At 34.4% G+C, this 27,970-nt stretch overlaps 1 protein-coding gene across 4 annotated transcripts; it reads left to right on the forward strand.

The window, feature by feature from the left end:
• LOC125670579 (palmitoyltransferase ZDHHC21-like) lies at window positions 1-27,913 on the forward strand. Of its 4 annotated transcripts, XM_048905815.2 has the most exons (9): window positions 1-139; window positions 4,984-5,308; window positions 10,072-10,170; window positions 10,514-10,625; window positions 11,949-12,087; window positions 16,394-16,510; window positions 18,187-18,303; window positions 20,276-20,325; window positions 27,268-27,913. In XM_048905815.2, exons 2-9 carry the CDS (start codon window positions 5,041-5,043, stop codon window positions 27,395-27,397), a joined length of 1,032 nt encoding a protein of 343 aa, XP_048761772.1. In that variant the 5' UTR covers window positions 1-139; window positions 4,984-5,040; the 3' UTR covers window positions 27,398-27,913. The 4 variants fall into 4 exon arrangements, with proteins under 4 accessions (XP_048761772.1, XP_048761776.2, XP_048761775.1 ...); XM_048905819.2 differs by lacking the exons at window positions 16,394-16,510; window positions 18,187-18,303 and adding an exon at window positions 16,035-16,151; XM_048905818.2 differs by lacking the exon at window positions 18,187-18,303.
• Window positions 27,914-27,970: the final 57 nt, after the last annotated feature.

A 27,970-nucleotide genomic window follows, 5' to 3' on the forward strand; every position in this document is an offset into this window, starting at 1 on the left:
CTGATCATGGTAAGCACTGACAACTTGATCTACTTCGACAGGACAAGTTGGTCTATGGTATGCATGTAGCTTCCTGCTTTTACCCTACTTCGCCTTGATTTCCGGTAAAATGGACGACATGTTTGACAACGACGCGTTGGTAAGAAAAAATGTGCTTGAATTAAATAGAAAAGGGTTGTTCTAGGTATATAAACACTGCAGATAATTTCAGGTCATAACTTTCTTTGGGCATTCTCTAGTTTATTCGTCTAGCATTTACTTTCAGCCGAGTTGTTTTATATTGATTCCTGTCCAGGCTAGATCATTGCCATGCCCCTTTCCGATTGTATAGGCCCCCTATGTATTTTAGAGGAAATGATGTATATTCGCATATTCTTAGTTATACTGATATGTTAATCGCATAATATAAACTGCAAACTTTGATTGATGACAAAATTTATTATAAGTGTAGACTCTGCAATCGCCATGTATCTATGCCAGATGAATTTCGAAATTCTCATCGGCATGTCAGATAAAGTATTTAGAATAATCAAACAGTGTCTCGGGACAGGCCGTTAAACCGGGTCCGTAGGACATTATCACTTTAACGATAGAACATTCTATCAATGTCAAAAAATCAATGTTGTGACAGGAAACCTAAATTCAGTTTTCATAAAGACCCCACCCCCCTTAGAACTAAATTATGATAAATGTTGATTAAATCGATTCTCAATTACAGCTACAAAATAGCACTATCTACTGATTATTCACAAATGAAAGTGTGCATGTATTCTTTCAATATCGCATTAAAAATATTTATTTGTTCCAAAAAATTCATCTAATCAATGTCAGAAGACAGGAACTTATGGGAGTTACGATACCATCCGTACATTTTGATGTCTCAAATTTCTTACCATCACATATCAACATTTTTGGGTTAAACCAAGGGCTGATTATTTAATTTGTTGGATTCTGATACCGAGCTTAAATAAATTAGGGTCGGGGATTGAAAAATACATGTACATCATCAGATTCCCATGGCTGATCTTGTCGTCTACTGATAACATGATGAGATCTGGGTATCTGACGATGGCAAAACCCAGAATGTACCATTTTAGTGGCATAGCTAGGGGTTAAATGTAAGCAGGGGGCAGCAGCCCCCCAGAAGCTGAGCATAGTTTTCAATTACAGTGGAAATTAATTTTTTCATTCTGGTAATAGTTTTAATACCTCAACAACAAATTTGATTTCCATTAGTGGAACTCTTCAAATTAAAGGCGCGTAAAGTCGTGCTACCGGGACAACGTAAACAAATATGGCATTGAATACGAATTATTATCAACGTTTTGCTTATGTCCCGGTAATCTCGCACTTGCTCGCGAGACTTGTTCATTGACACGCAAGAGTCATCAAAGCGCGATAAATCTGACGGGCTGGTAATAGGAAGTATTATATTGTAATTGTACAGGACAAGTTCTGTAAAGTATAGTAGGATCTTAGTCAGCTTTGATTTATTTTGGTGGTTTTTTAGCTCACCTGAGCTAAAAGCTCAAGTGAGCTTTTCTGATCACCCGTATTCCGGCGTCCGTCCGTCTGTCCGTCCGTCTGTAAACTTTTAACATTTTTAACTTCTCAAAAACCACTGGGCCAATTTCAACCAAAGTTGGCACAAAGCATCCTTAGGTAAAGGGAATTCTAAATTGTTAAAATAAAGGGCCAGGCCACCTTCCAAGGGGAGATAATCAAGAAAAGGTAAAAGTAGGGTAGGGTCATTAAAAAATCTTCTTCTCAAGAACCACTGGGGCTAGAAAAGATGAAATTTATAGATAAGCTTTATTAGGTAGTGCAGATTCTAAATTGTTAAAATCCTGGCCCCCGGGGGTCGGATGGGGCCACAATAGGGGATCAAAGTTTTACATACAAATATATAAGAAAAATCTTTAAAAATCTTCTTCTAAAGAACCACTGAGCCAGAAACGCTGAGATTTATATGAAAGCTTCCTGATATAGTGCAGATTCTAAATTGTTAAAATCATGGCGCCCGGGGGTCAGATGGGGCCACAATAGGGGATCAAAATTTTACATACAAATATATGGGAAAAATCTTTAAAAATCTTCTTCTCAAGAACCACTGAGCCAGAAAAGCTGAGATTTATATGAAAGCTTCCTGATATAGTACAGATTCTAAATTGTTAAAATTCTGGTCCCCGGGGGTCGGATGGGGCCACAATAGGGGATCAAAGTTTTACATACAAATATATAGGAAAAATCTTTAAAAATCTTCTTCTCAAGAACCACTAAGCCAGAAAAGCTGATATTTACATGAAAGCTTTCTGATATAGTGCAGATTCAAGTTTGTTCAAATCATGGCCCCTGGGGGTTGGATGGGGCTACAAGGGGGGGATCAAAGTTTTACATACAAATATATAGGGACATTCTTTAAGAATCTTCTTCTCAAGAACCACTGAGCCAGAAAAGCTGATATTCACATAAACAGCTTCCTAACATAGAGCAGAATTAAGTTTGTTCAAATCATGGCCCCCTGTTGTAGGATGGAGCCACAATAGGGGATCAAAGTTTTACATACAAATATATAGGAATTTTTTTAAAAAAATCTTTTTCTCAAGAACCACGGAGCCAGAAAAACTGATATTTACATGAAAGCTTTCTGATATAGTGCAGATTCAAGTTTGTTCAAATCATGGCCCCTGGGGGTAGGATGGGGCCACAAGGGGGGATCAAAGTTTTACATACAAATATATAGGGGAAAATCTTCAAATATCTTCTTCTTGTGAACGATTGGGCCAAAGAAGTTCACATTTACATGAAAGCTTTCTGATATAGTGTAGATTCAAGTTTGCAAAAACTATGGCCTCCAGGGGTAGGTTGGGTCCATAATAAGGACTACGGTTTTACATGCAAATATATATAGAAAGTCTTCCGATATGGACCAAGGTGACTCAGGTGAGCGATGTGGCCCATGGGCCTCTTGTTTTTTCTGTTGTCATGATCAACCTATTAAAATCGATTATCTTGGAACAAAGATTTTCAAAGAAATTAAAAAGCCATACATTGACACACGCACGAACAGACACCAAAAGAAGCAAGAAAAATGGACACAAAAAACTAAAGACTTATTCACTACATATTCGATAATATCTGATACGCAAGAGTTTGTTCTACATATGATCAGTTTTTAAACTGAGGCAGGCTACTGACAAACAATTTGATGTTACAGGGTGATTCAACAGTCTCGTTTAAAGTCAGCATTTCATAAATTCTATAGTCGTTATAATGATCTAGTTTGCCAATACAACCAATCTTTGGGTCAAATGCTGTCTGACGTGTTTCATATACCGACTGTTAGGCCATTCTTAGCACACTGGTTTTGACTATGGATGACCCCGTTTACCTGATCAAGGTATAGGGCTCACGGCGGGTGTGGTCGGTCGACAGGAATGCTTACTCCTAGGCACCTGATCTTACCCCTGGCATATCCAAAGGTTGGCGATTGCCCAGCTCTTTATTTTGTATTCCTTATAGGACTTATGAGGTTGATTATTATTCATTATATTCACCTTTCATAACCACAACTGACACTACAGTGAAAATGGGACTTGGGATTATGTGTTTGGTGACTAGATGCAGTATTTCTTTTCATACATTTTTTAATTCTGGTAACTGTCTAATAAGGGAATAAAAGTTATATTTTACAGTTTCCATCTGATGCAAAAGTGTTTATTGCCTGGTCAAAGTCAAGTTCAATTTATTAAACCTTGCAGTTAATATTTTGTGCAGCATATAGGAGCAACTTCACAAAGTGTTGTTGGAATCTGCTATGGAAAAAATACCTATGCATTTAAAAAAAAAATTGGAAAAAATATTTGTAAGCATGTGCTTACAATGCTTTAATGTAGCTATGCCACGGCCATTTTGAATGATTAAATCTTTTTCAAATGACCCCCATCAACATGATCACACCTACATCTTGATTCACTTACTTATTTCGCATTAAAAATCCTGATAATGGATGTTCTGCAATTTATAACTAGAGAACATCAACATGCACTTTTCCATGTCGCTCGGAAGATCAGAATGTCTAAGGTCAAGGTCATTACTAGCCAGACAGGTCTTGAATTGTGTGTCTCCCATGTATAGCAAATTTGATTCTTCATAGCATAGCGCTGTATTACTGTGATACACCTATAGACGGTAAAAAAAATAGTACGAAGTATGGAAATTGGTCCTTGACAAAATGAAAGTTATCAGATTTTTTACTGACCATCTATGGAAATATATTGAGTTGATCAAGCTCATAGGTGGCTTGACTTTTGTCTTGCTTTCTATTGGCTTGATGCCTCACAGTCTATAGGCATGATGCCTCGCAGTCTATAGGCTTGATCGAGCTGATATACCAGTATTTCCATGGACAGTAACTACCTTATTGTTAATTATATACATAATATACAGGTTTTTTGTCAAGAGTTCTGGGTGAATTGCTTGATAAACACTGTTAAGATCACTGATACATTGATTAGAAAATTGACATTTCCTATCAACAATTAAAGATTCAGACAGTAGGATTGTACTTTGTTCTGTCACTAGACTGATTTTCAAAATTTGTAAATTCATAGAGAAAAATTCCAAGTAATTCTGAATTTTTAAAGGGGAAAAACTCTTCTGATTTTATATTTCACAATTTTTTTTTATGTACACCTGACCTGTAAAAGTTGGTTTTCAGGAGCAAAATTATTTGATTTAGACTCTTTTTTTATTCAAAATATTTGTATTGGGCAACAGGCACTGCCTATTTTTACCCTGTCAATACAAAGATCAAGTGTTAAGAATTATCTTGATGTCACTGAAACATCTTAAAATACATGCGTATGATACTTAGTATAGACACTGTATATGGTGGTTTTGAATAGCAGAATTATTTGATACTTCTATCAACTATTCTTGCTTCAATTTAATCTTAAAATTGTGTGTTTTTATTTCAATTAGAATCATTAGTTGCTTTCCTGAGAACGTCAAGCAACAGTTTACAGACACTAGAAGAAAATGTACGAGGGAGAAAGCATAGTTTCACCAACAACCATTGTGTCTGGTCTTGGTCTAGGCAAGCCAGCACCATCGAGTGAATACTCAAGCAACATTATTGTCAAAAACTTCCCCCTTCTGGGAAGGCTTCACTTTGTGAAAGACAAAAATGGAATTCTATGTTTAGCTTTCACCTTTTCGTACTGGGTGTATGGTACGTGGTGTGGATTGTGGGTGGTGTTGTTACCTCATTTGAGAGATGGCCAAGCTTCAGAACCATTTGTTGCATGTAAGTTTGGGTTTTTATATCACCTGAGTTTTTACATTACATGAGTCACTTGAGGTATAAGATTTAGAAAAGGTTGTTGCACATTTCGTGAGTGACCATTAAAGCCCATGGTTTGTTGAATTATCTCATCATGTTAATGTTTTTAAGATTTTTACTATAATTGATGATCATGTACTTATGTAAAACTACATGTATCTAATTGCAATGGATCAACTGTTATCGATAATGTCATGTATGAGTCCAGTAGGTTCAAAAATGGTTTCCTCTTCCCCATTTCTCACCTACATTTTAGAGAAATGATGCCATGTTAGTATAGATAAGATATATAGTATAGTATAGTAATTGGTAGTCTGGACTTCTGTGGAGACAGAGATACGAACTATAGTAAAGTGGCTTATCTCTGCAAATTGAACCAAAAGGTGTTCTCAATTACCCTAAAGTTGTCTTATATACTAATGCAATAGGACCTTGTTATTCTGAACACTTCTTAGAGTTTACTTAGAATTCTGGATCTAAGTAAATGTCTGGATAAATGGAGCATCCATGTATATGTTGGGTCTTCGAATAAGCATTGGTTGAGGTGTAACATAAAATTAACACACTGTGGAATCATTTTAATTCCTGGGGGGGGGGGTGTTCATGGGTAAGCAAAATTTTTCAGGTTCGTGGGGACGTAATTTCTTTTGGTAAGCGATATGATACCACTAGGAGAGATAACTCTACTTGGTTTTAAAAAATGTTCGACAACATGTAAATTTGTGGGTAAGAGTGACCCACGAAATTATTATTATTATTTTATTCATTTATAAAGTGCAAAATTACATATAGTTTCTATGCACTGAAATCCACGAACATCAATCCCCCGTGAACAATGATGATTCCGCAGTATGTCATTATTCATTTACTTTATTGAATAAATTAAGTATATCATGATAATGTTAACATTTCAAATGTAGATGTAGGATTTATTTCAAAATACTGAAATTAAAATATCCATATTCATGTTGATTGATATTAGCACTTCAAAAAGAAATACAAAATTATATACCACATGCACTAAAAAGCAAATAATCCAACACTAGGCCTATATGTAATTAATTGAAAACTAAATTGTTTTAAGACTTAATTAATTACTAGGCACTAACATACTTATTGACACTTTTTGCACATTTGATCAGTTTTCAATTCTTGAAGACATCAGTCGTCTGATGGGATTCTTAGTTTGGAGTTCTGACAGAATTGTCTCGATCTGTCCTCAGTTGATCAAGATGTGTTCTGTTTTTCATATTGTCCCCTAATGTTGTTTTAATTTGCTCTGAGTAACCTCTCTAAATTATATAACAGTTGTCAGCATCAGTTGACCAATGTTTAATCTGCTTTTGGTTATGTTTTGTATTCTGTCTTATTATCCAAGCCAATAAATGGGTGAGAGAACCAGCCAAGCCTGACATAATATTAAGCAACTACTACCAATTTGATATGCCCACACATGTCTAATATTTTAATGTGCTAAGATCTAGGAACAGAATCCAAATTATGGATGTATGCATGCACAATTATAAATTGCCACATTTCTTAAGAACAGTAATTTTCTAGCTTAGTATCCAGTGTTTAAAAATATTAATGCAGTTCAACTACTATAGCATCGTAATAATAATCAATTGTATATGTAAAATATGTTTCACTACAATCAACAGTATAAAAAGAGAAAATCCATAATTTCGCAAATATTTTAAAATAATTTTCACCCATGCACGCTTTTGATTTGAACATACTGATAATAACTCACAGCCACACACATCTGATACATGTACATGTAGTAGCTCAATGAAATATATTTATATGGATGGTAGTGATGTTCTATTTCTTAATTACCTATTGATCTGGATGATCAAGTAATACGCTGCAGCAGATATGTTTATTATTTAACACTGCATGCAAGGCACACACAATGTGCACAAATTGGCAATGTCATGTCTTGATCAGCACCAATCTGATTAAAATCAAAAATTAAACACTAGTGTAGCGATCTACATGAGCGGATCGTAGGATTTTAATCAGATTATAATCAGCACATACTGTTTAATCCACATTTCAGCACATTACCATTCAATTAAACACACAATTAGAGAGGTGTTTAACAGGACACAGGTAATCACTTTGATCAGACCATGTGACTTCTCTGTTCTTAATTTACAGTTCAAATACCTTGCTTAAATTGTTTAAGACTGACTTTCAAAAAAGATATGCAGTCAGAACAATTTGCAATGTATTTTAAAGGGTCTAGATCACAATTTTTGAAAAAAATGTTTTTCATTTTTTTTTTTTATGTTAAACATTAAAAATATAACTCATTTAATGTTGACGGCTAATTTGGACCTCCTGAACAGGCCTGGGAATTGCATTACATTACACATTACTAGAGAGTGCATTACATTACACATTACTAGAGAGTGCATTACATTACACATTACTAGAGAGTGCATTACATTACACATTACTAGAGAGTGCATTACATTACACATTACTAGAGAGTGCATTACATTACACATTACTAGAGAGTGCATTACATTACACATTACTTTAGAGTGCATTACATTACACATTACTAGAGAGTGCATTACATTACACATTACTAGAGAGTGCATTACATTACACATTACTAGAGAGTGCATTACATTACACATTACTAGAGAGTGCATTACATTACACATTACTAGAGAGTGCATTACATTACACATTACTAGAGAGTGCATTACATTACACATTACTAGAGAGTGCATTACATTACACATTACTAGAGAGTGCATTACATTACACATTACTTACATGTAATGTACTGATATTAAAGAAATAGCAGAAAGTTATTTCTTACTGATTATTATTTTATGAATTTTAGATATACAGTAATATAAGCACACAAAATATTAATTAATGTTAGGAAACACATGTAAGTTATTCATTGCATTCGATTATCATCAATGTGTCAAAAAGTTTCATTTTTCAGAGAACATCTGTCTGAAAGAAAGGACAATTTCTGAAAACAGTTCACAATATTCTACTTTGAAACCTTACAAATAGCCTAGGAAAACATGCAATAAATATTTGAAGTGTTAACTTACTATACTTTAGGTATATTAGAACTTTAAAAATGTTGTTCATTTTATACTATTAACTCTTAGGCCAATTAGAATTAATTGATAGATTATCATCCCCGCCCACCCCTCATTAAAGGGCTCACCCCGATTTTTTTTATTTTCACAAAAATTACGATTTCAAACAAACTTGCTTCCCAGTGACATGAGTGAATGATTAAAGTCACAGAATGTTGGTTTCATATCTTCTACCAAGGATTCTTTGAATGTTAACTTGATTAACACTGTGTGTTGCCTTTTGTCATTAATTTGTTTTCTCGGGGAAATAAAAATTAAAAAATTAAATCCTCCCACCCGCCCCATATTTTTTTGTGACCCCAGATGATAATCTACTAATTAAGTTGAATTGGTCTTAAAGACAATATACTTGAAGTTGATCTTTTTGTTCATAGTGTCTAAAAGTCAATCACTATTCTAAACCTCCAAAATATCATCAAATATTTTAAGTAATGGAATGGAATGCAGTATGCGTTACAATATATTTTCTACAAATAATGCATTTATACATTACTATTATACTTGTAATGCAAAAAAGGCCCATTACACATTACACCCCCTTTACACTGAAATTGGTTGTCATTACATTACCATTACCCAGGCCTGCTTCTGAATGCAAGAATAGAAGCAATATTTTTTAGTCACAACTGTGTGTTTAATATGTAAAGAAAGACTTGTGTCTTTTTATGTTTACAAACAAACCAGTGAAATGTTAATCTTGTAATATAAAGCATCTTCATTTTGCACAGTTACAAATTTAGCTTTTATATTCTCAACACATTTTACCTAAAGAATACTTGAATTGTGATAGGTGTAATAAACTTAGATCAATATCCATTTCTTTTGAAAACTTTGTAAACAATAACATGCTGCAGTCTTTGTTTACAAAACAAATAATAAACTCTCTAAAATGAGCTTATTTGATAATGTATAACCGTAATTTTTTGTGAAACCAAACTAAACACATTAGACAATAGATTTTGATCATTAGAATTGAAAAACAAAATTGGGGGGTGGGGGTAGGAATCATGAATTAGTCCCTTTGTAAATGTAGTAATGATGGACTGTCTGATTTTGGAATGCAAATTTCTGGATTATCAATGCAAAATGATGTCAGAGTAAAAATTTATTTCACCTACCCCCACCCCACCCCAAAACATGCTCTGATAGATGAAATCTGAATTGTTTGTGTCCGGATTACCGAAGCCCTACTGTAGATTACGTATAACATTAATTATGGTTGATAAACATATTCCACAGTAATCAAGTCCTACACCGACTTAATTATTAGCATTACTGTTGTATCACTTAGTGTGCTTTCGAGACCACTGTTCTTTGCACGAGTACAAATTCCTGGCTATCTCATACGCTGAGTACGCATCATGAGAATGGGTTCGAGGTGCAGGAACTCGCACCACCTGTGTAGGTAGTGTGGTCAAAGAACAAGGACCCGTTCACGAGTGCGCACATGATCTCATCATTCGCGACGCTAAGAACGGAGCACGGGAACAGTGGTCTCGAACACACTCTTAGTGGTAAGGTCTAAATTTTGTTGTATGCAGTATTTTGTATATTTACCTGTATTCCTGTCATGCTTTTCACCTTTTGCAGTGTATATATTGTGTTCAGTGATGTGTGTATGCGCCCTATTCAAAGCATCAACACTCAATCCTGGTCGAGTGCCTCTGATCTCCGAGACTGACAACATAGGTAATGTTTGGTAAAGTGTTACATGCATTTGTTTATAATATTATACCCCTGCAAATGAAATGGGAGGGGGTGGGGGGTATAAATGTAGGAATCATCCAGTTTATCTGTCTATGCAAATCATGTTCAGATCAGAACTTTTTGGCAAAGAAATATCAATTACCGGGTATTCATATCTTTGAGGGTCTTTCATGACCTTGACCCAAGGACAGTTGCTTGGGTTCAAAGTCACTAGGAGAAAAGGTTAAAATTTTACAGAAATGTGTGTCATGACTCTAACCGAGTTGATTTTATTTTACACTGTAAAGGTTATTTTTAGTCATATTGCTTTCATTTTAAAATCTAGACACAAGTGATTGGGAAATGTGTGAGAAATGTCAGCGAAAAAGACCAAAGAGAGCCCATCATTGTCGTCGGTGCCAACAGTGTGTACTCAGAATGGACCACCATTGTCCTTGGTATGAAAATCTCCAAAAACTGCATTAAAATGCATACAAAAACCGGGTTGTTTTTAGTATGCCAGTCCCAGTGTCACAAGTTGTCAGTATGCTGTTGCTTTGCAAAAGTAAACAAACTGTCATTTTTATTTCTTGCTTGATCAGGACTTCGATTTATTCGTATGACAGGGTTTTGGATACAATTAGGGTTCAGTGAACATATATTTCATTGACTTTGGGCTATATTCTTTTGATTTTTGCTATTAACAAGAATTAGTGTAATTTTCATAGAATAGACTTACCTTGTAAATCAGCTGGTTTGTTTTTGTTTTTTTTGTGTTTTTTTTTTTTAGCCGAGTTGCATAGCAAATCTCTACTTTTGAATTGGCGAAGGATGGGCGGGCGGGCGGCGTCCACAATTAGCTTGTCTGGTCTCTAACTTTCATATTTTTTGGTGCATCTTTGTGAGACTTAAATAACGTGATCACATCCAAAAGAGGAAGGTTCCTATTTATTTTGAGGTCAAAGGTCAAGGTCACTTTGTCACTAAATGCCATAGATTTGAGCTTGTCCGGTCTCTAACTTTCATATTTTTTGGTGCATCTTTGTGAGACTTAAATAACGTGATCACATCCAAAAGAGGAAGGTTCCTATTTATTTTAAGGTCAAAGGTCAAGGTCTCTTTTTCACTATATACTGTAGATTTGAGCTTGTCTCTAACTTTTATACATGTACTTGCTGGTGCATGTTTATCAGACTTCAAATCCTGATGACATTCAAGATTCATGTTGCTTTTGAAATCCAAAGGTCAAGGTCATTATCACACTAAATACCTATTGCGGCCATTCAAAGCTTCATACTTATAAAATATATTAAATACGTGCATGTTTTTACTGTGTGAATGCAAGCGTGCATAATTTTCCAAACTGCAACTCAGCCATACCCATCTTTGATGCGTTTTAGTGATTTTTTTGTTTACATCAGTACTCATGAATTTTCAAAGTGTATTTTTTAAAAACAGGCGTGTTACAATTTTCCTCAACAATGGAATCTATTTATTTTAAGAACATAAATGTTTCATTTTTTGCGTTATCTTATATTTTGATTTTAAGACACTGTCTTCGGTGGCATATATGTTGGTGTCATAGTTATGGTGACTGGCATGCTAGAAGTGATCATGCTTACTTTGTAATTCGAATAAACTGATGAAGCTAGATATCATATTCAACCTTTTTTCCCCCTTTTCAATGCCTACCTTATGAAATTTGTTCACTTCTTAAAAACTTCATATAAAATATATTTTAAATCATACTTATTTGCCCTTATCTGTTTATATGATTGCAGGATAAACAATTGTGTTGGTGAGGAGAACCATTATGCATTTATGCAGCTCATATTCTGGGCCTTCTGTCTGAGTTGGATGGCATTTTGGGCCTTAATGTTGCATTATTGGTATTACCCAGCATGCATCACCTGTGATAAGGTATGATCCATTATAAACTTGCTTTAATATAGATATTGAAGATTATCTTCAACAATTTAAATAAAGTGGAATTTTGATTTATGAAGGGTCAACAAGAATTTTGTGTGGCTAGTGTTTGTATGTAGCTAGTGTGTACTCTCCCCAAACAGTTAACCAATATAAGGTAGCTCACTACATCAAGACTTCTACATTTTATGACACTGTCACAAGATGCGATTCAAATGTTTTGTGAAATTACTTTTATCGATCGATTTGTTTGTATATCTACGTAGCTCAGTGGATAAGGTATCAGGCCACTGACTTGCAGATCACGAGTTCAAATCTACCAGTGTGTTTTATTTCAATATAGTTATTGAAATAAATTTTTGAAAATCATTGTTTTTCTCCAAAATTGCATATTTTGTCTTTATGACATATAATGATATGTACTTAGTACATATCATCATCATATCTTTCATGATTAAATCATTCTGTGCTGATTTGATAAACTCTTTCAAGGTGTAGTGAGCCACCGTAACCATGATAACCTTGTAATTATGTTCAATAACCATGTACAGTTTACCTAGTAACTCACCAGAGCTCACATAGATTACCAAAGTAAAATAAACTAACACCATATATTTAGATTACACCACTTGTTTGCATTGCTTGTCTAAAAAGATGCTTTTTGCTTTGTTGAAAAATTTCTGGAACAATCTTAAGATTATAACAATTGTACAAACATGCATTATTGTAGAATAATTTGATTTTCAATAAAAAAAAATTGAGAGGGGGGTGGGGGTACAATTTCAATGATACCAAAAAGTAAACTATATGTTTTTCATGGAATAATTACTGTATAAACTAACTTTTTATTCACATTCAAGAAATACTTTTAGATTTATAACCATGACTTTGCAAATCTTTATCACATGAATCATTCAATTTCTTTATGTATAAGGTTTACACAATGGCTCAATCATGTATATTACTCATTGCAAACATGTTTTTTTGTTCTTGATTTGCAAATTAAAGTAGACTTGTGAATAAAAGTTGGTTTACCATATTACTAGGAGAGTTTGTTAACTTTCCTCTATCATCAGATAATGGTTTCTTGGGGGCTTAAATTTAAGGGCTTTCTGTATCCAGAAAAGCCACAAAAAATTATTTCACAGTTCCAGCTTTACAACTGCTTCTGTTGTATTATGTTTTCAACCCTCTCATTTCAAATTGACATGCATTCCTCCTGAAGTTAGATTTTTTTCCCAAAGTATGTCCAAACTCAGGACTAGAGTGAGTTTATAGATAAGGGTTCAGATTTTAACATAGGATTTTGTAGGAATGAAGAAGAGGTACTAAGGGTCACTAACGTACCCTCTTAAATTTTTCTTCTTTTTAATATCATTGTCATATGCTGGAATTCTGATCTTTTGTTTAGATTTATAGGACCAACAGAAATACTTGTTGATTAATACAACTACAGATTTACTGTAAGACAATGTATCTCTATTGACCTTGTTCTAATATTTATATGATCAATTTTAAAATTAATTTTGATCCCATTTCAGTTCGTGCACCCTAAAGGCATGAAATTTTTTTTTACTGGTCGCGGTAGCTCATTGCTAGAGCATTCGTTTTGTAACTCATCTGGGAGGTCGTGAGTTCAAGCCCAACTCATGCCATGTCGGCATCAAACTGAAGACGTAGACATTAGTTGTGATTGCTTTTTCGCCAAATGCTGAGCTTTTCGAAGTAAGAATCACGGGTCTTTTGGATATGACCTTACAAACGTAAGTCCCTTGTCACTGCAGGCATTGGCACATTAAAGAACCCTCACTGGTACAGTCCTGAGCACTAAACAATTACATAGGTCTAAAATTCTGGTACTTCACCTACAGCTGGTGACATCTCAATATCAGAGTGAAAAATTCTTGACATGATGTAAAACAAACAAACAACCTCTTTACAATTTAAGGTAATGGAAAAGGTTATAAGAACAACAATGTGCAGGATTTTGCATGTTATTTTAAAAAAAAATTCTATTTTGTTATTAGCCTATGTTATTTCAATTTATTTTATTTTTCGATAAAAGCACTGACCTTTTAACTTGACATATCTATAAATGTCAAGGTTGTCTGTAATACGGGAATATGGAAACATGGGACAATTTTTGCTCGGCCAATTTTACAATTACTTAATACTTCCATTGTTTATGCCCCCCCCCCCCCCCCCCCCCCCCCACCCACCCAATATAAATGGTCTAAGCATTCGTTCCTTAATGAACAATGTACACGCCTTGATAATTTTATCAGTTTCTTATCTAAATCAATTCCTATCCCTCACAGCACTGTTGAATTTTTCTTCATTAATGTTATGGATAGCTGTGAATTTTGATTTCACAGGTTTTGGTGTATAATGAAAATAACAAAATTTAAACTACTGCAAAAATTGGGCTGTATACAGTTGTCATTCACATTGGTGTTACGACATCCCTATGTTTGTGTGAATTCAAGTTTAATTATGTTGTGACCCTTTGGGTATAGTTTGAGGCCACACTATGGGATCAAATTTTTTATGGGAATAAAAAAAAATCTTTTAAGAATCACAACTGCTAAACAGCAAGGCCAAGGTAACTTAGGCAAGCAATGCAGCCCATGGGAAATAGTGACTGATATATATTGGAGTATGTTTGACCTTGTAACTTTGACTTTGGACATGAGAATGCTGTTCTGAAGAAGGTCAAGGTCAAAAAGTTAAAAATCATGGTATGACATGAAAATACCATATACAAAATATGAAAGTTCTAACTTAAATAGTTCAGGGGATATTGTATAGGTTAGGTTTTCTTCAAGGTAGGTCAGATGTCAATGTCACAAGGTCAAACACCTTGGTAACAAGTGATAACATTATGAGCAATGAAAAAGTTTTGGACTGACAAACAGACTGGATAAAACAATATACCCCAACCCCCTTTCCAACTATAGTCACAATGACATAAAAAAACCCACCTTGAATCCAAACAACTTGGGAACTTTAGCATTCGAATATGATGTAGTGTGGCCCTGCTACTCTTGAAAAGAATTTGTTCGAATTAATTTCCTGTATATACACGTGTATAACTTCAATCTCCAAATGTGCATGGTCTCACCCTACCCCAGGGGCCCCTGAATTGAACAAACTTGACCTGTAGATGCTATCATGTCAATATGACTAATCATGGTTTTAAAGCTGTTTCCCTTTTATATATCCATGTAAAACATTGATCCCCTATTATGGCCCCACCCTACCCCAGGGGATATGATTTGAACAAACTTGAATCTACTCATGTCAGAAAGCTTTCATGTAATTTAAACTTTTCTGGTCCAATGGTTCTTCAGAAGAAGATTTTAAAAGATTTTTCCTATATATTTCCACATGTAAAACCCTTAGATCCCTTAGTGTGGCCGTACATGTACCCTACTGCTACAAACTATTATTTGTACAATTTTGAATCTTCTCTTTGTCAAGAAGCTTACATCATGTAAATTTCAACTTCTCTGGTGCAGTGGTTCTTGAGGAGAAGATTCTTAAAAGACCCCCACCTGATTTTTGTCTTTTCTTGATTATCTCCCCTCTGAAATAAGCATAGTTCTTCATCTGAGCAAACTTGAATCTCTTTTACCTAAGGAGTTTGGTTGAATTTGGCCAAGCAGTTCTTGAGAAGAAGTCAAAAATGTGTTAAGTTTATTGACAGATGGACAACAGGTGAACAGAAAAGCTCACCTGAGCTTTAAGCTCTGTGATGAGCTAACAAAATTGATCAGCATTGTGGGAAATAAAATCCACAAAATAAGCATATGATGTTAGGTAATTAACAATATAAAAGTAGAAAATGTTTTGTTTACAGCAATGCATGCCGCCCTGAATTGATTGGTGTTGTTAACATTTGTTTTGCATTGTTATAGGCTTTCAGTGTTGCTATATTACAGGAATTGTTTATCAGCAAGTATCAAGTATGGTTAACTTGTCTGCTTCTAGCATCAACCATTTTTATGCTAGCTTTCATGGGCTATGGTCTGATTGGTCAGAATTTTAATTTGATTATGGTACGTATATCTGTAAGAATTGGTGATCTTGCCACATCCCTGGTACAGGATTAGTACCCCGGAACTACAACTATGCAAATTTTACATCATTCCAATCATGGAAATGCAATCTGATGACTGTTTTTAAACTCTTCATTAGAAATTAAGTTTCCCCTAGAAAATCTTGATTACTGCACATGCTTATTTGTGTGTTTTGTCAAAAAATTAGAAATGATTTAAGTTTTGTCTTCTGTACTTTACAGACTGTGTTCTACATCAAGCATAGTATTTGGTTCAAGTATTTACTTGTACTGATGTCATTGGCAATGGGAATATTCATGGGGACTGGTTTGATTGACCTGCATCAAAATCTCAATTGGGTGGGTATGCTTTATGTAGATGGAGTGCATTCCACAAACAACATGCATTATATTTTACACTATTGAGAATGACAGTAGATCCCAAATTTATTCTGATACTTGGAAACTCAATAACTTGTGCACAAATATCCCTTATTTCTGGACTTTTCATATTCGACTTTTCATATATTCTCCTTTTCAAACCAGACTTCACTATTCTTGCTTGTTAGTTATAGGATTAGAAAGTAACTGAATGCATGCCATCCTTAAATTATTTTTTTATTTTTCTGCAACACGACTCTTCAGTTTAGTAGGGAGTAGGTAGGTAAGTCAATTATTGGTTTGTTCCCACTCAAAATCAAAAACTATTTTTCTTAATATGTCAGGATTTTTTTTTTTTAAAGATCACTAAAAAGATGATAGACTCCATTGCAATATCCGATGCCATCTTTTGAACAACATGGTATTCAGTTAAAAGAAAAACGCGCACTCATAAAAATGGAGCAAAAGGAAATTTGAATAGGACAGATTTGCATGAGTCAGTCATGTTACAGCAAATAAATAATTTTTTTTGTGGATGGCCACATCTGTAGATTTTGCTATTGTTTTATGTTTGTAGATTACAATCAAAGATGTTTCCTCCAAATTACAAGCGTGACTTGATTATATTTAAAGCAAATTTATATTAATGATAATGATACATATACTTGATAATTTATATCTAATGCTTATGAATATATTTAACAAATATTTAGAAACGATACAGATAGACAAATACTTGTATTCTATAATTATATTTGTTATGTTAAACTTAATTAATTTAAGATATGATATCCAATTCTTTAAACTATTTGATGATATAATGCATCAATGCCACATGAGTTTTGTTTGCATACAACACCATCAACAGATTTATCTTCCATTTTGAATTCTTATCAAATCATACAGAAAACAAAATTTATTATTTTTCTTCTACACAGTTCTTTTTTTTTCCAGACCCTTTAGTTTATATTGATTGCTGATGTAATTGTAGTGATTATTTCTTGTTTCTGCTCTGAAGACTTAGCCAAAACTTCTGTAAATCCTTTATTAAACTTGAACATGTATGTTTCTGCTATTCTCCTATTACATGAATGGCAAATTGAACACTCGTTATTTCCCTGGTAGCATGCAAGTGCAGAAAGGTCATTGAGACATTACATTGGGGAAGGAAATCGTAAGGTAGTACTCTACATCGTCATAATGGCTGACTTCCTTTAAAAACATGGATGAAAAAATCGATATCAGCAATATTTGACTTTTCCTTTTCCATTTAAATACCTAGCCGAGTAGCTCAGTAGGTTAGAATACCGACTGCTGAACTGTAGGTTGCAGGTTCGAGTCCAGCAGGGGTTTTAAATTTTTTTCAGATTACCTTCTACTAAAACTGTATTTTTTGACAAAATAAAGTAAATTTGAAAATTTTCAACTTCAAAATATTGTTTTACATATCCTCCACTTTTCATCTACATCAAATTTCTCTGGTGTAGCATACCTCCTTAAGTGAACAGATTCTCAGTTAGTACATTATGATACCAAAGTCTATGGCTTGATGCAGATTTTTATTCTTCAAAAAAACTCTGACCAAGAATGTGGCAAGGTTTTCACCATGAAACAAACTGTTCTTCCATGAATAATGATTATCAGATTTTTTACAGGAATCATATCAATTTAGACATGAAGTTTGGTTTACCTATATTCTGACTGCACTCGCTGTCTTAATGGGAATTGTGATGGGTGGTCAATTAATCGGCCAACATTTCATGTTACTCGTGGTATGTAAAATTAATACATGAACGTCAATTTTTCAGAGAAGGGAGGGTTGTTGCTCCAAACCAATGTCTATTCAACATGCTCTCTTTCAAAGAAATTTTTCAAACACCTGTAACATTTCGTGTAGTTGCAACAAAAAAAAGTATTTTGTGAAATAGCAAATTGCTAACAAATTTGTGACATAAATATTGCAGAAAAGATGTGATTTTTTTTATCAAAATACTCTGAAAGAAAAAATGCCTCACCAAGAGAGGAAAATGTTGAAAGTGTATCATGGTGTATAGAAGAATTTATTTGTGGGTTGGAGATTTGATATGAGAATTTAAGGGGCGAGATCAAAAGATCGATGTCGGATAAAAATCTAAATTAAAATAGTTAGGGGAGGGGGAATAAAATCTCCCGTAAGTTTCTGTCATCTGACATCAATTACACTTTAGTGGAAATAAAAAAAAGAAAACTGACTGTTCAAAAAAAACATCATAATATTGCATTTTAATGAACATTTAATAGTTTTAATGTACACCTTCATTGGTGAATAAATGGTAAAGTGTTATTTATACTTGTATATTTTTACTTGTTAATCGATTAGTTTCAACATTCATCATACATGTACCGGGTATTTAGTTTAGGGGGGGGGGGTGTCTTGGTGAAAACTGTGATTTTAGTTTTTTGTCAAACATTGAACTTTTGATCTCACCCCAAAGAATGATACATGTTACTACTATATGTTAAGTTAGTTCATCTTCCTAAGTCATCAGGCACAGTCCCTGTAAGTGATCGGGCACAGTGTACTATATGTTAAGTTAGTTCATCTTCCTAAGTCATCAGGCACAGTCCCTGTAAGTGATCGGGCACAGTGTACTATATGTTAAGTTAGTTCATCTTCCTAAGTCATCAGGCACAGTTCCTGTAAGTGATCGGGCACAGCACGCATGGGCGGGACGTTTGAGTGAGCCACATCCCACCTTCGCCTTTGTTTGATTTATAGAAGACATAATGGAAAACATTTACTATAACATATAATCCTATGATCAAAACTCACTTCCAATACAGAAAGACTTGTTTCATTAATTGTAAATAGCAGCATGTGAAACAGATATGAATTTACTGTGTATTTATAAATAGTATAAACTTCTGAATCAGCTTTAATTTCCATGAGCGTTATGAAATGGCCATCATTATTCTAACTTGCACGCTAGGCACTATATGGAAAAGTTCATCACTGATTAGAGGGATTGAAGGTTAAGACATCCTACATAACACACCCAAGTATCTGTATATACATGTAAATAAATGAATTTATTGAACAGTTTTATCGGTGCAAGTGTAGTGAAAATAAATAGATTTTGAAAAACAGCAGAATTACTTTGACGTATCATTAATAATTTTTCTTTAAATGTTTGAAAAGTTCCACTCCCAAGAGTATATTCTGTATTTTGATCTCTTATGAAGCTTGTAAGATGACATTCTGATGGTTAATGAGCTGGGTGTAAATTTCTGTACACCCTGCTGGTTTGGGGTGGGGAGGGGGTAAATTAAGTGACACCACAACCACAATGCCATGTGTATCTACATGCAAAGAAAAAAATGTAACGGCATTTTTTTTTTTAACGGTATTTTGTCCAATTCAATGTACTATGATGTCACATTTCTTACCCCACTTGTAAAACATATAAAATAGCATTCACTAAATAATTACATGTACTATAATATATTATTTGGTAATATAGGAAATAAAGTTGTTATCAAGGTCCAATCAAGGGTGTATGGAGATTTACCTTGGGTTGGATTGTACCCTTTGTATAGGAAACAACTTTGAGTAAATCTCTGTACACCTTTGATAACTAATAGAATCAGTTTATGTATAAATTCATACATATGATCAGACTTTTCATGCAATTTCAATGAAATGTAACCTGTGCTTTCTCATTAAGTTTGAATTCATCACCAAATAAAGACTTTCTTGTGTTTCAGGATAGAACAACATTAGAAAATATGAAAGATCCAAATCCAGATATTGAAAAGTAAGTAAACGCATGTAAGAGAGGACCATGGGCCTCAATGCTCACCTGAGTTAGGCACTCTTTGTTACAGAGGTATGGCTGTCATAATCTGCGGGCCCAGAAACCGCACTAAGCCAAGTCTAACTATGGTTCTGCAGCTAGTCATTGGACAACTTTTAATACACCAGATGGGTGTCATACAGAATATTGTTTTCACTTCCTATAACACCAGGAGCCCGGGGTTTGAACACACATGAATCTACACTGCATAAGGACGTTAGCGCAGTATTTTGACAGATTGTAACCATTTTGCTCTTGAGAAGATCTCGAAATGTTTTAGTTTTTATTCCTGTGTAAACCCTGACCATGTTGATCGTGACACTGAACAAACCTGAAGTTACTACTATTATAAGATTGGTGCAGTGGTTCACACACTGAACAAACCTGAAATTACAGTGGTTCCAGAGATGAAGACTTTACAATGTCATCATTAAACCTCCCTTTAAAATGGAACATTTTTTAAAGAATCTAATCAAAGACTATATATTTATGATAATGTCCATTTTTAGAGGACAGAAAAATGTATTGTTTGAGCAAGAGGTTGATAACAAAAATTAGCATTTTAACTGAATTTCAGTAAAATTGTTAAATTACACCACTTTTGATGCTATATACTACAACTAAATGATTGTAAATATTAGAGACAAGTGTTGTAAGCATGATATTTGTTATGAAATGAAAGGAGATTTAGTCTTTCTTTAAAGATTTAAATGAGCCCAAAATGGCTGTTATCCAGTATAGTGCTTTGGTTGAAATTGCCTCAGTAGTTCTGTAACATCACTCAGAATGGCATGTAAATGTTTCACCATCTGCAACATTATGATTTTGTTAATATAATGTAAAAAATCTTGTCATCGCAAAGGTGCACATGTGCAAAACAAAAAGTAAGCACAGCTTTTAAACTCTCTCAACTTTAAAAGTTAGCCATGATGTCATTGGTTAAATAAGAAAATCGTAGATCACCAAAATGTCGCCCTCAATGCATTATCTTCAGATGTAAGTTTAAAGAGTATGCAAGCGAATTTAACATCTAAATATAAATAGATTTGATTATGAAGAGCTTACTTGAGCCAGTGGCTCAGGTGAGCTAAAACACTTCATGTTAGTAGATACATTACTGTATGTCAGGTAGTTTTGGCATTGGCAATATTTGAAAATTTCAAATTCACTTTATTTAGTCAAAATATGCAGTTTTAGTATAAAGTAATCTGGAAAAAAAACGTAAACCCTTGCTGGACTCGAACCTGCGATCTACAGTTCAGCAGTCAACACGCTAACCTATGTTTTAAAAGGAAATCAGCCATTATGACGATGTAGTACACCTCCTTAACGAATTATCATTTATTTGAATACAAATTTTGGCACTTTCAGTTTTGGCGAATTTTTCTCATCCGCAAAAAAAAACAACCAACATTTGCAGCACACCAAAATACGATATACATTATACAGGGGTCGAAATTAGCGAGAAATACTCGCAAAATGCGAGTACATGTGAAAAATAGCGAGTAAAAATAATGGACACTCGAAAATCTTAGCGAGTGGTGATTTACAAACTATGATCGTATCGTATCCATTTTATACGGTGATGCGCTATTCGCTTTTCTCAAACTTGCACTCTGAATCATACAAACGCTTACATGAACGACCGATTTCAATAACCGTTTTTATTCGGATTTTTCTTTTATGATTTTTTAAGAAACTCGGAGTCAAACAAATGCTTTAGAGATTGGACATCGCATATCGACATGTGCCACGAGTCCTGTTCACCTATAGGGGTGATTAAATTGAATAATTCCAAGTATGACGTTTTTGTTATTCATTTATCTACAAAAAAATATCGGAATCTATGTTTTACCAAGTCTTCCGGTAGTTATTTTTATCAGAATCATGAGAATGTCATTGTCATATTGAGGTCGGGTTGTAGTGACAACACGGGTGTATTTCTCACTGCGTAGACGATTATCAAAAAAGTCATAGGACTCGTGATCGTGCTGCTTATAAAAGCCATGAGTCCTGTATTCGCTTTAAAAAATCACTAGTGACAACCCTGATGTGGCATGAAATTGGAAGACTGGATCTAGACCTGCGGTAAACAAGTCGTGGATTAGACTGTTAGAGGTGCGATAATCAAGAGACCTAGACATTGCACCATATGACTTACGTAACTTAGTGTCTTGTCCAAACGCTGCCTGTTGACCCACTAGGCTCAGTAATGATGGGGAAAATCACTGATTGAAAATATATATATATAAAAAGAGCACTGCTTCATTATTTTCATTTTAGCTTGTAGGTTTTCATTTTAGCCTGTGAATTTTTTACCCACAGGCTAAAATTAGCCTGTGGTAGAAAAAGTTAATTTCGACCCCTGACATTATATAACAACATGTAGGTTGTACTGGTTAGGGTTTCTGATCAATATACAGTACATAAAAACCTGTGGGTTTCTGATCAATATACAGTACATAAAAACCTGTGGGTTTCTGGTCAATATACAGTACATAAAAACATGTAGATTTCTGGTCAATATACAGTACATAAAAACATGTAGGTTTCTGGTCAATATACAGTACATAAAAACCTGTGGGTCTCTGGTCAATATACAGTGTATAAAAACATGTAGGTTGTACTTGTTCAGGTTTCTGGTCTATATAGAGTACATAAAAACCTGTGGGTTTCTGGTCAATATACAGTACATAAAAACCTGTGGGTCTCTGGTCAATATACAGTGTATAAAAACATGTAGGTTGTACTGGTTAAGGTTTCTGGTCAATATAGAGTACATAAAAACCTGTGGGTTTCTGGTCAATATACAGTACATAAAAACCTGTGGGTTTGTGGTCAATATACAGTGCATAAAAACATGTAGATTTCTGGTCAATATACAGTACATAAAAACATGTAGGTTTCTGGTCAATATACAGTACATAAAAACCTGTGGGTCTCTGGTCAATATACAGTGTATAAAAACATGTACGTTGTACTTGTTCAGGTTTCTGGTCAATATAGAGTACATAAAAACCTGTGGGTTTCTGGTCAATATAGAGTACATAAAAACCTGTGGGTCTCTGGTCAATATACAGTGTATAAAAACATGTAGGTTGTACTGGTTAAGGTTTCTGGTCAATATAGAGTACATAAAAACCTGTGGGTTTCTGGTCAATATACAGTACATAAAAACCTGTAGATTTCTGGTCAATATACAGTACATAAAAACATGTAGGTTTCTGGTCAATATAGAGTACATAAAAACCTGTGGGTTTCTGGTCAATATACAGTACATAAAAACATGTAGGTTTCTGGTCAATATACAGTGCATAAAAACATGTAGGTTGTACTGGTTAAGGTTTCTGGTCAATATAGAGTACATAAAAACCTGTGGGTTTCTGGTCAATATACAGTACATAAAAACCTGTGGGTCTCTGGTCAATATACAGTGTATAAACACATGTAGATTTCTGGTCAATATACAGTGTCTAAAAACATGTAGGTTGTACTTGTTCAGGTTTCTGGTCAATATAGAGTACATAAAAACCTGTGGGTTTCTGGTCAATATACAGTACATAAAAACATGTAGGTTTCTGGTCAATATACAGTGCATAAAAACATGTAGGTTGTACTGGTTAAGGTTTCTGGTCAATATAGAGTACATAAAAACCTGTGGGTTTCTGGTCAATATACAGTACATAAAAACCTGTGGGTCTCTGGTCAATATACAATGTATAAAAACATGTAGGTTGTACTGGTTAAGGTTTCTGGTCAATATAGAGTACATAAAAACCTGTGGGTTTCTGGTCAATATACAGTACATAAAAACATGTAAATTTCTGGTCAATATACAGTACATAAAAACCTGTGGGTTTCTGATCAATATACAGTACATAAAAACCTGTGGGTTTCTGGTCAATATACAGTACATAAAAACATGTAGATTTCTGGTCAATATACAGTACATAAAAACATGTAGGTTTCTGGTCAATATACAGTACATAAAAACCTGTGGGTTTCTGGTCAATATACAGTACATAAAAACCTGTGGGTCTCTGGTCAATATACAGTGTATAAACACATGTAGATTTCTGGTCAATATACAGTGTCTAAAAACATGTAGGTTGTACTTGTTCAGGTTTCTGGTCAATATAGAGTACATAAAAACCTGTGGGTTTCTGGTCAATATACAGTACATAAAAACCTGTGGGTCTCTGGTCAATATACAGTGTATAAAAACATGTAGGTTGTACTGGTTAAGGTTTCTGGTCAATATAGAGTACATAAAAACCTGTGGGTTTCTGGTCAATATAGAGTACATAAAAACCTGTGGGTCTCTGGTCAATATACAGTGTATAAAAACATGTAGGTTGTACTGGTTAAGGTTTCTGGTCAATATAGAGTATATAAAAACCTGTGGGTTTCTGGTCAATATACAGTACATAAAATCTGTGGGTTTCTGGTCAATATGCAGTATATCTGGTCAATATACAGTGTATAAAAACATGTAGGTTGTACTGGTTAAGGTTTCTGGTAAAGCTAGTGTTTAAAGAGTGAGAGACCTTGCATGTGAAAACAGATTTTGTAAACAGAATAATTGTGTTTTGAAGAAACATGAACTTGAGTCTGTTTATCAAGATAATAACCAGTTATTTGAATTCTATTGGCAGTTTGAGTTGTATTGGTTTCACTAGATAGGCCAATACAGTAACTATGTCAGTCATTTTGCAACAGATTCAAGAGAAAACAGCAGATTAGATTCTAGTAACAATAAAAACTATTGCTCCATTACTGCACATTACATCTCCAAACAATAATAGGCATCATATATAATGGGATTCCATTAACATGTTAGTCATCAGAGTTCAAGTCGGGGCACGACACCATAAGCATGCATTCTGATCGAGTTTAAATCCAGTAAAACATGGAGTAAGTCCCTCTGACACCCCTCAAAGCAGGCAAACAGATTACAAGCAAAATCTGTTAAGTCATACATCAGAGGAGTAAGGCGAACAGATAATCCAGAGGAGGGTGATAGCACCTTGCAGAAAAGATTCCCATGTATCGAGCCGCATTGTTTCCTATAATAGCCGCTGTCATGTGGAGAAGTCATCCCAAAGATTCAGATATTTCATGTTAGGAGTTGATCCCTCCCTTAACTTGTGTGTTAAATCCTCACAGCTTGAATCTGTCTAAAGGTGTAAAATCAGGCATATTACTTCATCAATAATGATTAAGTTTTTCTTCAAGTGAGGAAGCTAATTATCACTAATTTTAAGTATTTGTGTCGACTTCTCCATAACTCGTTGAAACTTTGGGTTCCTGCAGCAGTTTTGTTAGTAGAGTTACTACAGAGTTGATGCCTGCAGACGTCTTTGCACATTGGATGATTGTATACTTAAGAATTTATCTTAATTTCTGACATCTCATGAGAAGAACATGCTCAAATCAATCTTGCTTAAAATGAAGAGAAATTCTCGAAATTTATCTGTTTGATGTGGATTTAGTTCATTCGTAAATATCTAGAAGTTTATCAATTCTACCATATATTAGGCTATCATCTACTTTTTATACTATCAATGAAATACAGTGAAATAGAGAAATTACCAGGAAAAGAATTTTTCACCAAAAAAATTCAATTGAAGTTTTGAATTTTGTGCTTAAACATGGAATCAGAAGATGGTAGATTATGACAGCAACAAGATACCATAAAAACATTAATAACTTTATATCAAAAATTCAATTTTGTTATCATAAAGTGCAGGTCAAATTCTGAGATGATGTTTTTCTCAGACAATTTCTCTTTTTTGTTCCCATCATTATATTCATTGTGGCCTACTTCTCACAGAAATGATCCACTTGTGCTTTCCTCTCTTGAAGTAATTGTGCAGGTGTCTTAGCCCTTTGTCATTTTGCGCACTCCTAGCAGGGTATTTTTGGCACACCTGGGCTCCATGCTTATGTGAGTTTCATTTCGAGCAATCTTTATGTCTGCCCATGTCTCTATGCATGTTTATTGTTCCCAGTAATGTTGCATACTGCATTCTTGATTTATCGGAGCCGTCTTAAGAGAAATTCAAATTAAAATGTAATTGTTAACATACTGTGTATCAGAGCATTCATTTAGACAGGCTGATCTTAATTGACAAATTAATTAGTAAGCAGACTAAATTCCGCAGGAGTGCATGTTAACATTTCATTCTGTATGGTATATTGAATTTCCTGGGTTAAGTCTTGGGTATCTCTCTCCTCCTGCATATTTTTTTTTCACTTTTATCTACTCCTGTATAAAATGGTTTAACACACTGGTGTGCTAAATAGGCCCACGGAACATGTATTGCAAAAGCTATGCTATTTTCTCACCATTCTTCAGAATAATAACAAGAAATATCACACTGTTAGGTGTGCATTATTTAATTTACACTTGGTATTTTTGTAATGATCACAGTATGTATGATATGCAACGAGATTGGTTTGTTGTTGATAGTTTCCCGTCTTATCACATCCAAGAATACTTCTACATTAATGAATATTGGCAGGTAAAATTTCATTTTTTTCTTTTTCGATTGCTTCTCAAGAAGGTCGATTTTGATTTTAACGTTGAGATATCTTCATACCGTCTGATGTATCATTATTCATTACTGACCAGATATCACTTAATGATATGAAAAATCGGTATATAAGTAATTTCTTAGTGTATATAAAAAAAAAAGTGTAGGTGGGAAGTCGGAAATGCTGACGGGCACCAGGTCCTTCATGGAACTGTTTACTTACAGTTCACTCGCCCCTTTTTGAAGTTTTTCTGATCTCCAGTTTTTACCGACATATATATGGGATCAAAAGAGGGAGCTCCGAGTTTGAAGCTGAACACCATTACATATGCGTCTTTTATCGTGACTTTTTTTTTTCTTTTCGCAGAATCAGTATTCGCTCTGAATGGTCAGCTTATCACGAGCTATGCGGGGGTGGATCCATGGTATTCTGGTTACTGCCTTGCAGAAGTCGAAGAGTGATTCGCCCCTCCTACTTTTATTCCAGTTCTGTCTGATTTCGACGGACAGTGTCTTTCTTTTTATACCCGTTCATCACCAGCATACAGTTTTAGGACGAGGGGATCGTCTTCTGACAAAAGATACACTCTAACGTGATCAAATTGGTCATAATTCTTTTTTTTCGCTGATCTGTTCGATGATCCGTTTAATAAAAAGTGCAGCCGAAATTGACAACTTTTGTTCGTCAGGGAAGGCGATCTTCATCACTGTTTGTCAGAAAAGCACCAATATTTCTACTTCATTTCCCGCACAAAAAATTGTCTGGGTATCAAATATGGACTTTCTCATTATTTTCTTTTTGCAAAACAACACTGCCTGATTAAAGCGTGAGAAGCGCTTGGCTGGGCTGGTTATTTATATTTATGAAATCCGTGTCTTAATCATCTTGCATTTGTACACACGATTGTATGATACTGTTATAAATTATGTATTTTTTTCTTTTAATGTATCATTTCCTGAACTATCCATGACGTAAAGTTGGCTGAAAGATGAATAAATAATTTTTAAATACAGGTTTGATTTCTTTTACTTTCCGGGCTTCGCGAACATAAATACGTGTATACGTATGG

Source organism: Ostrea edulis, chromosome 4, assembly GCF_947568905.1.
Source record: "Ostrea edulis chromosome 4, xbOstEdul1.1, whole genome shotgun sequence".
NCBI lineage: Eukaryota > Metazoa > Mollusca > Bivalvia > Ostreida > Ostreidae > Ostrea > Ostrea edulis.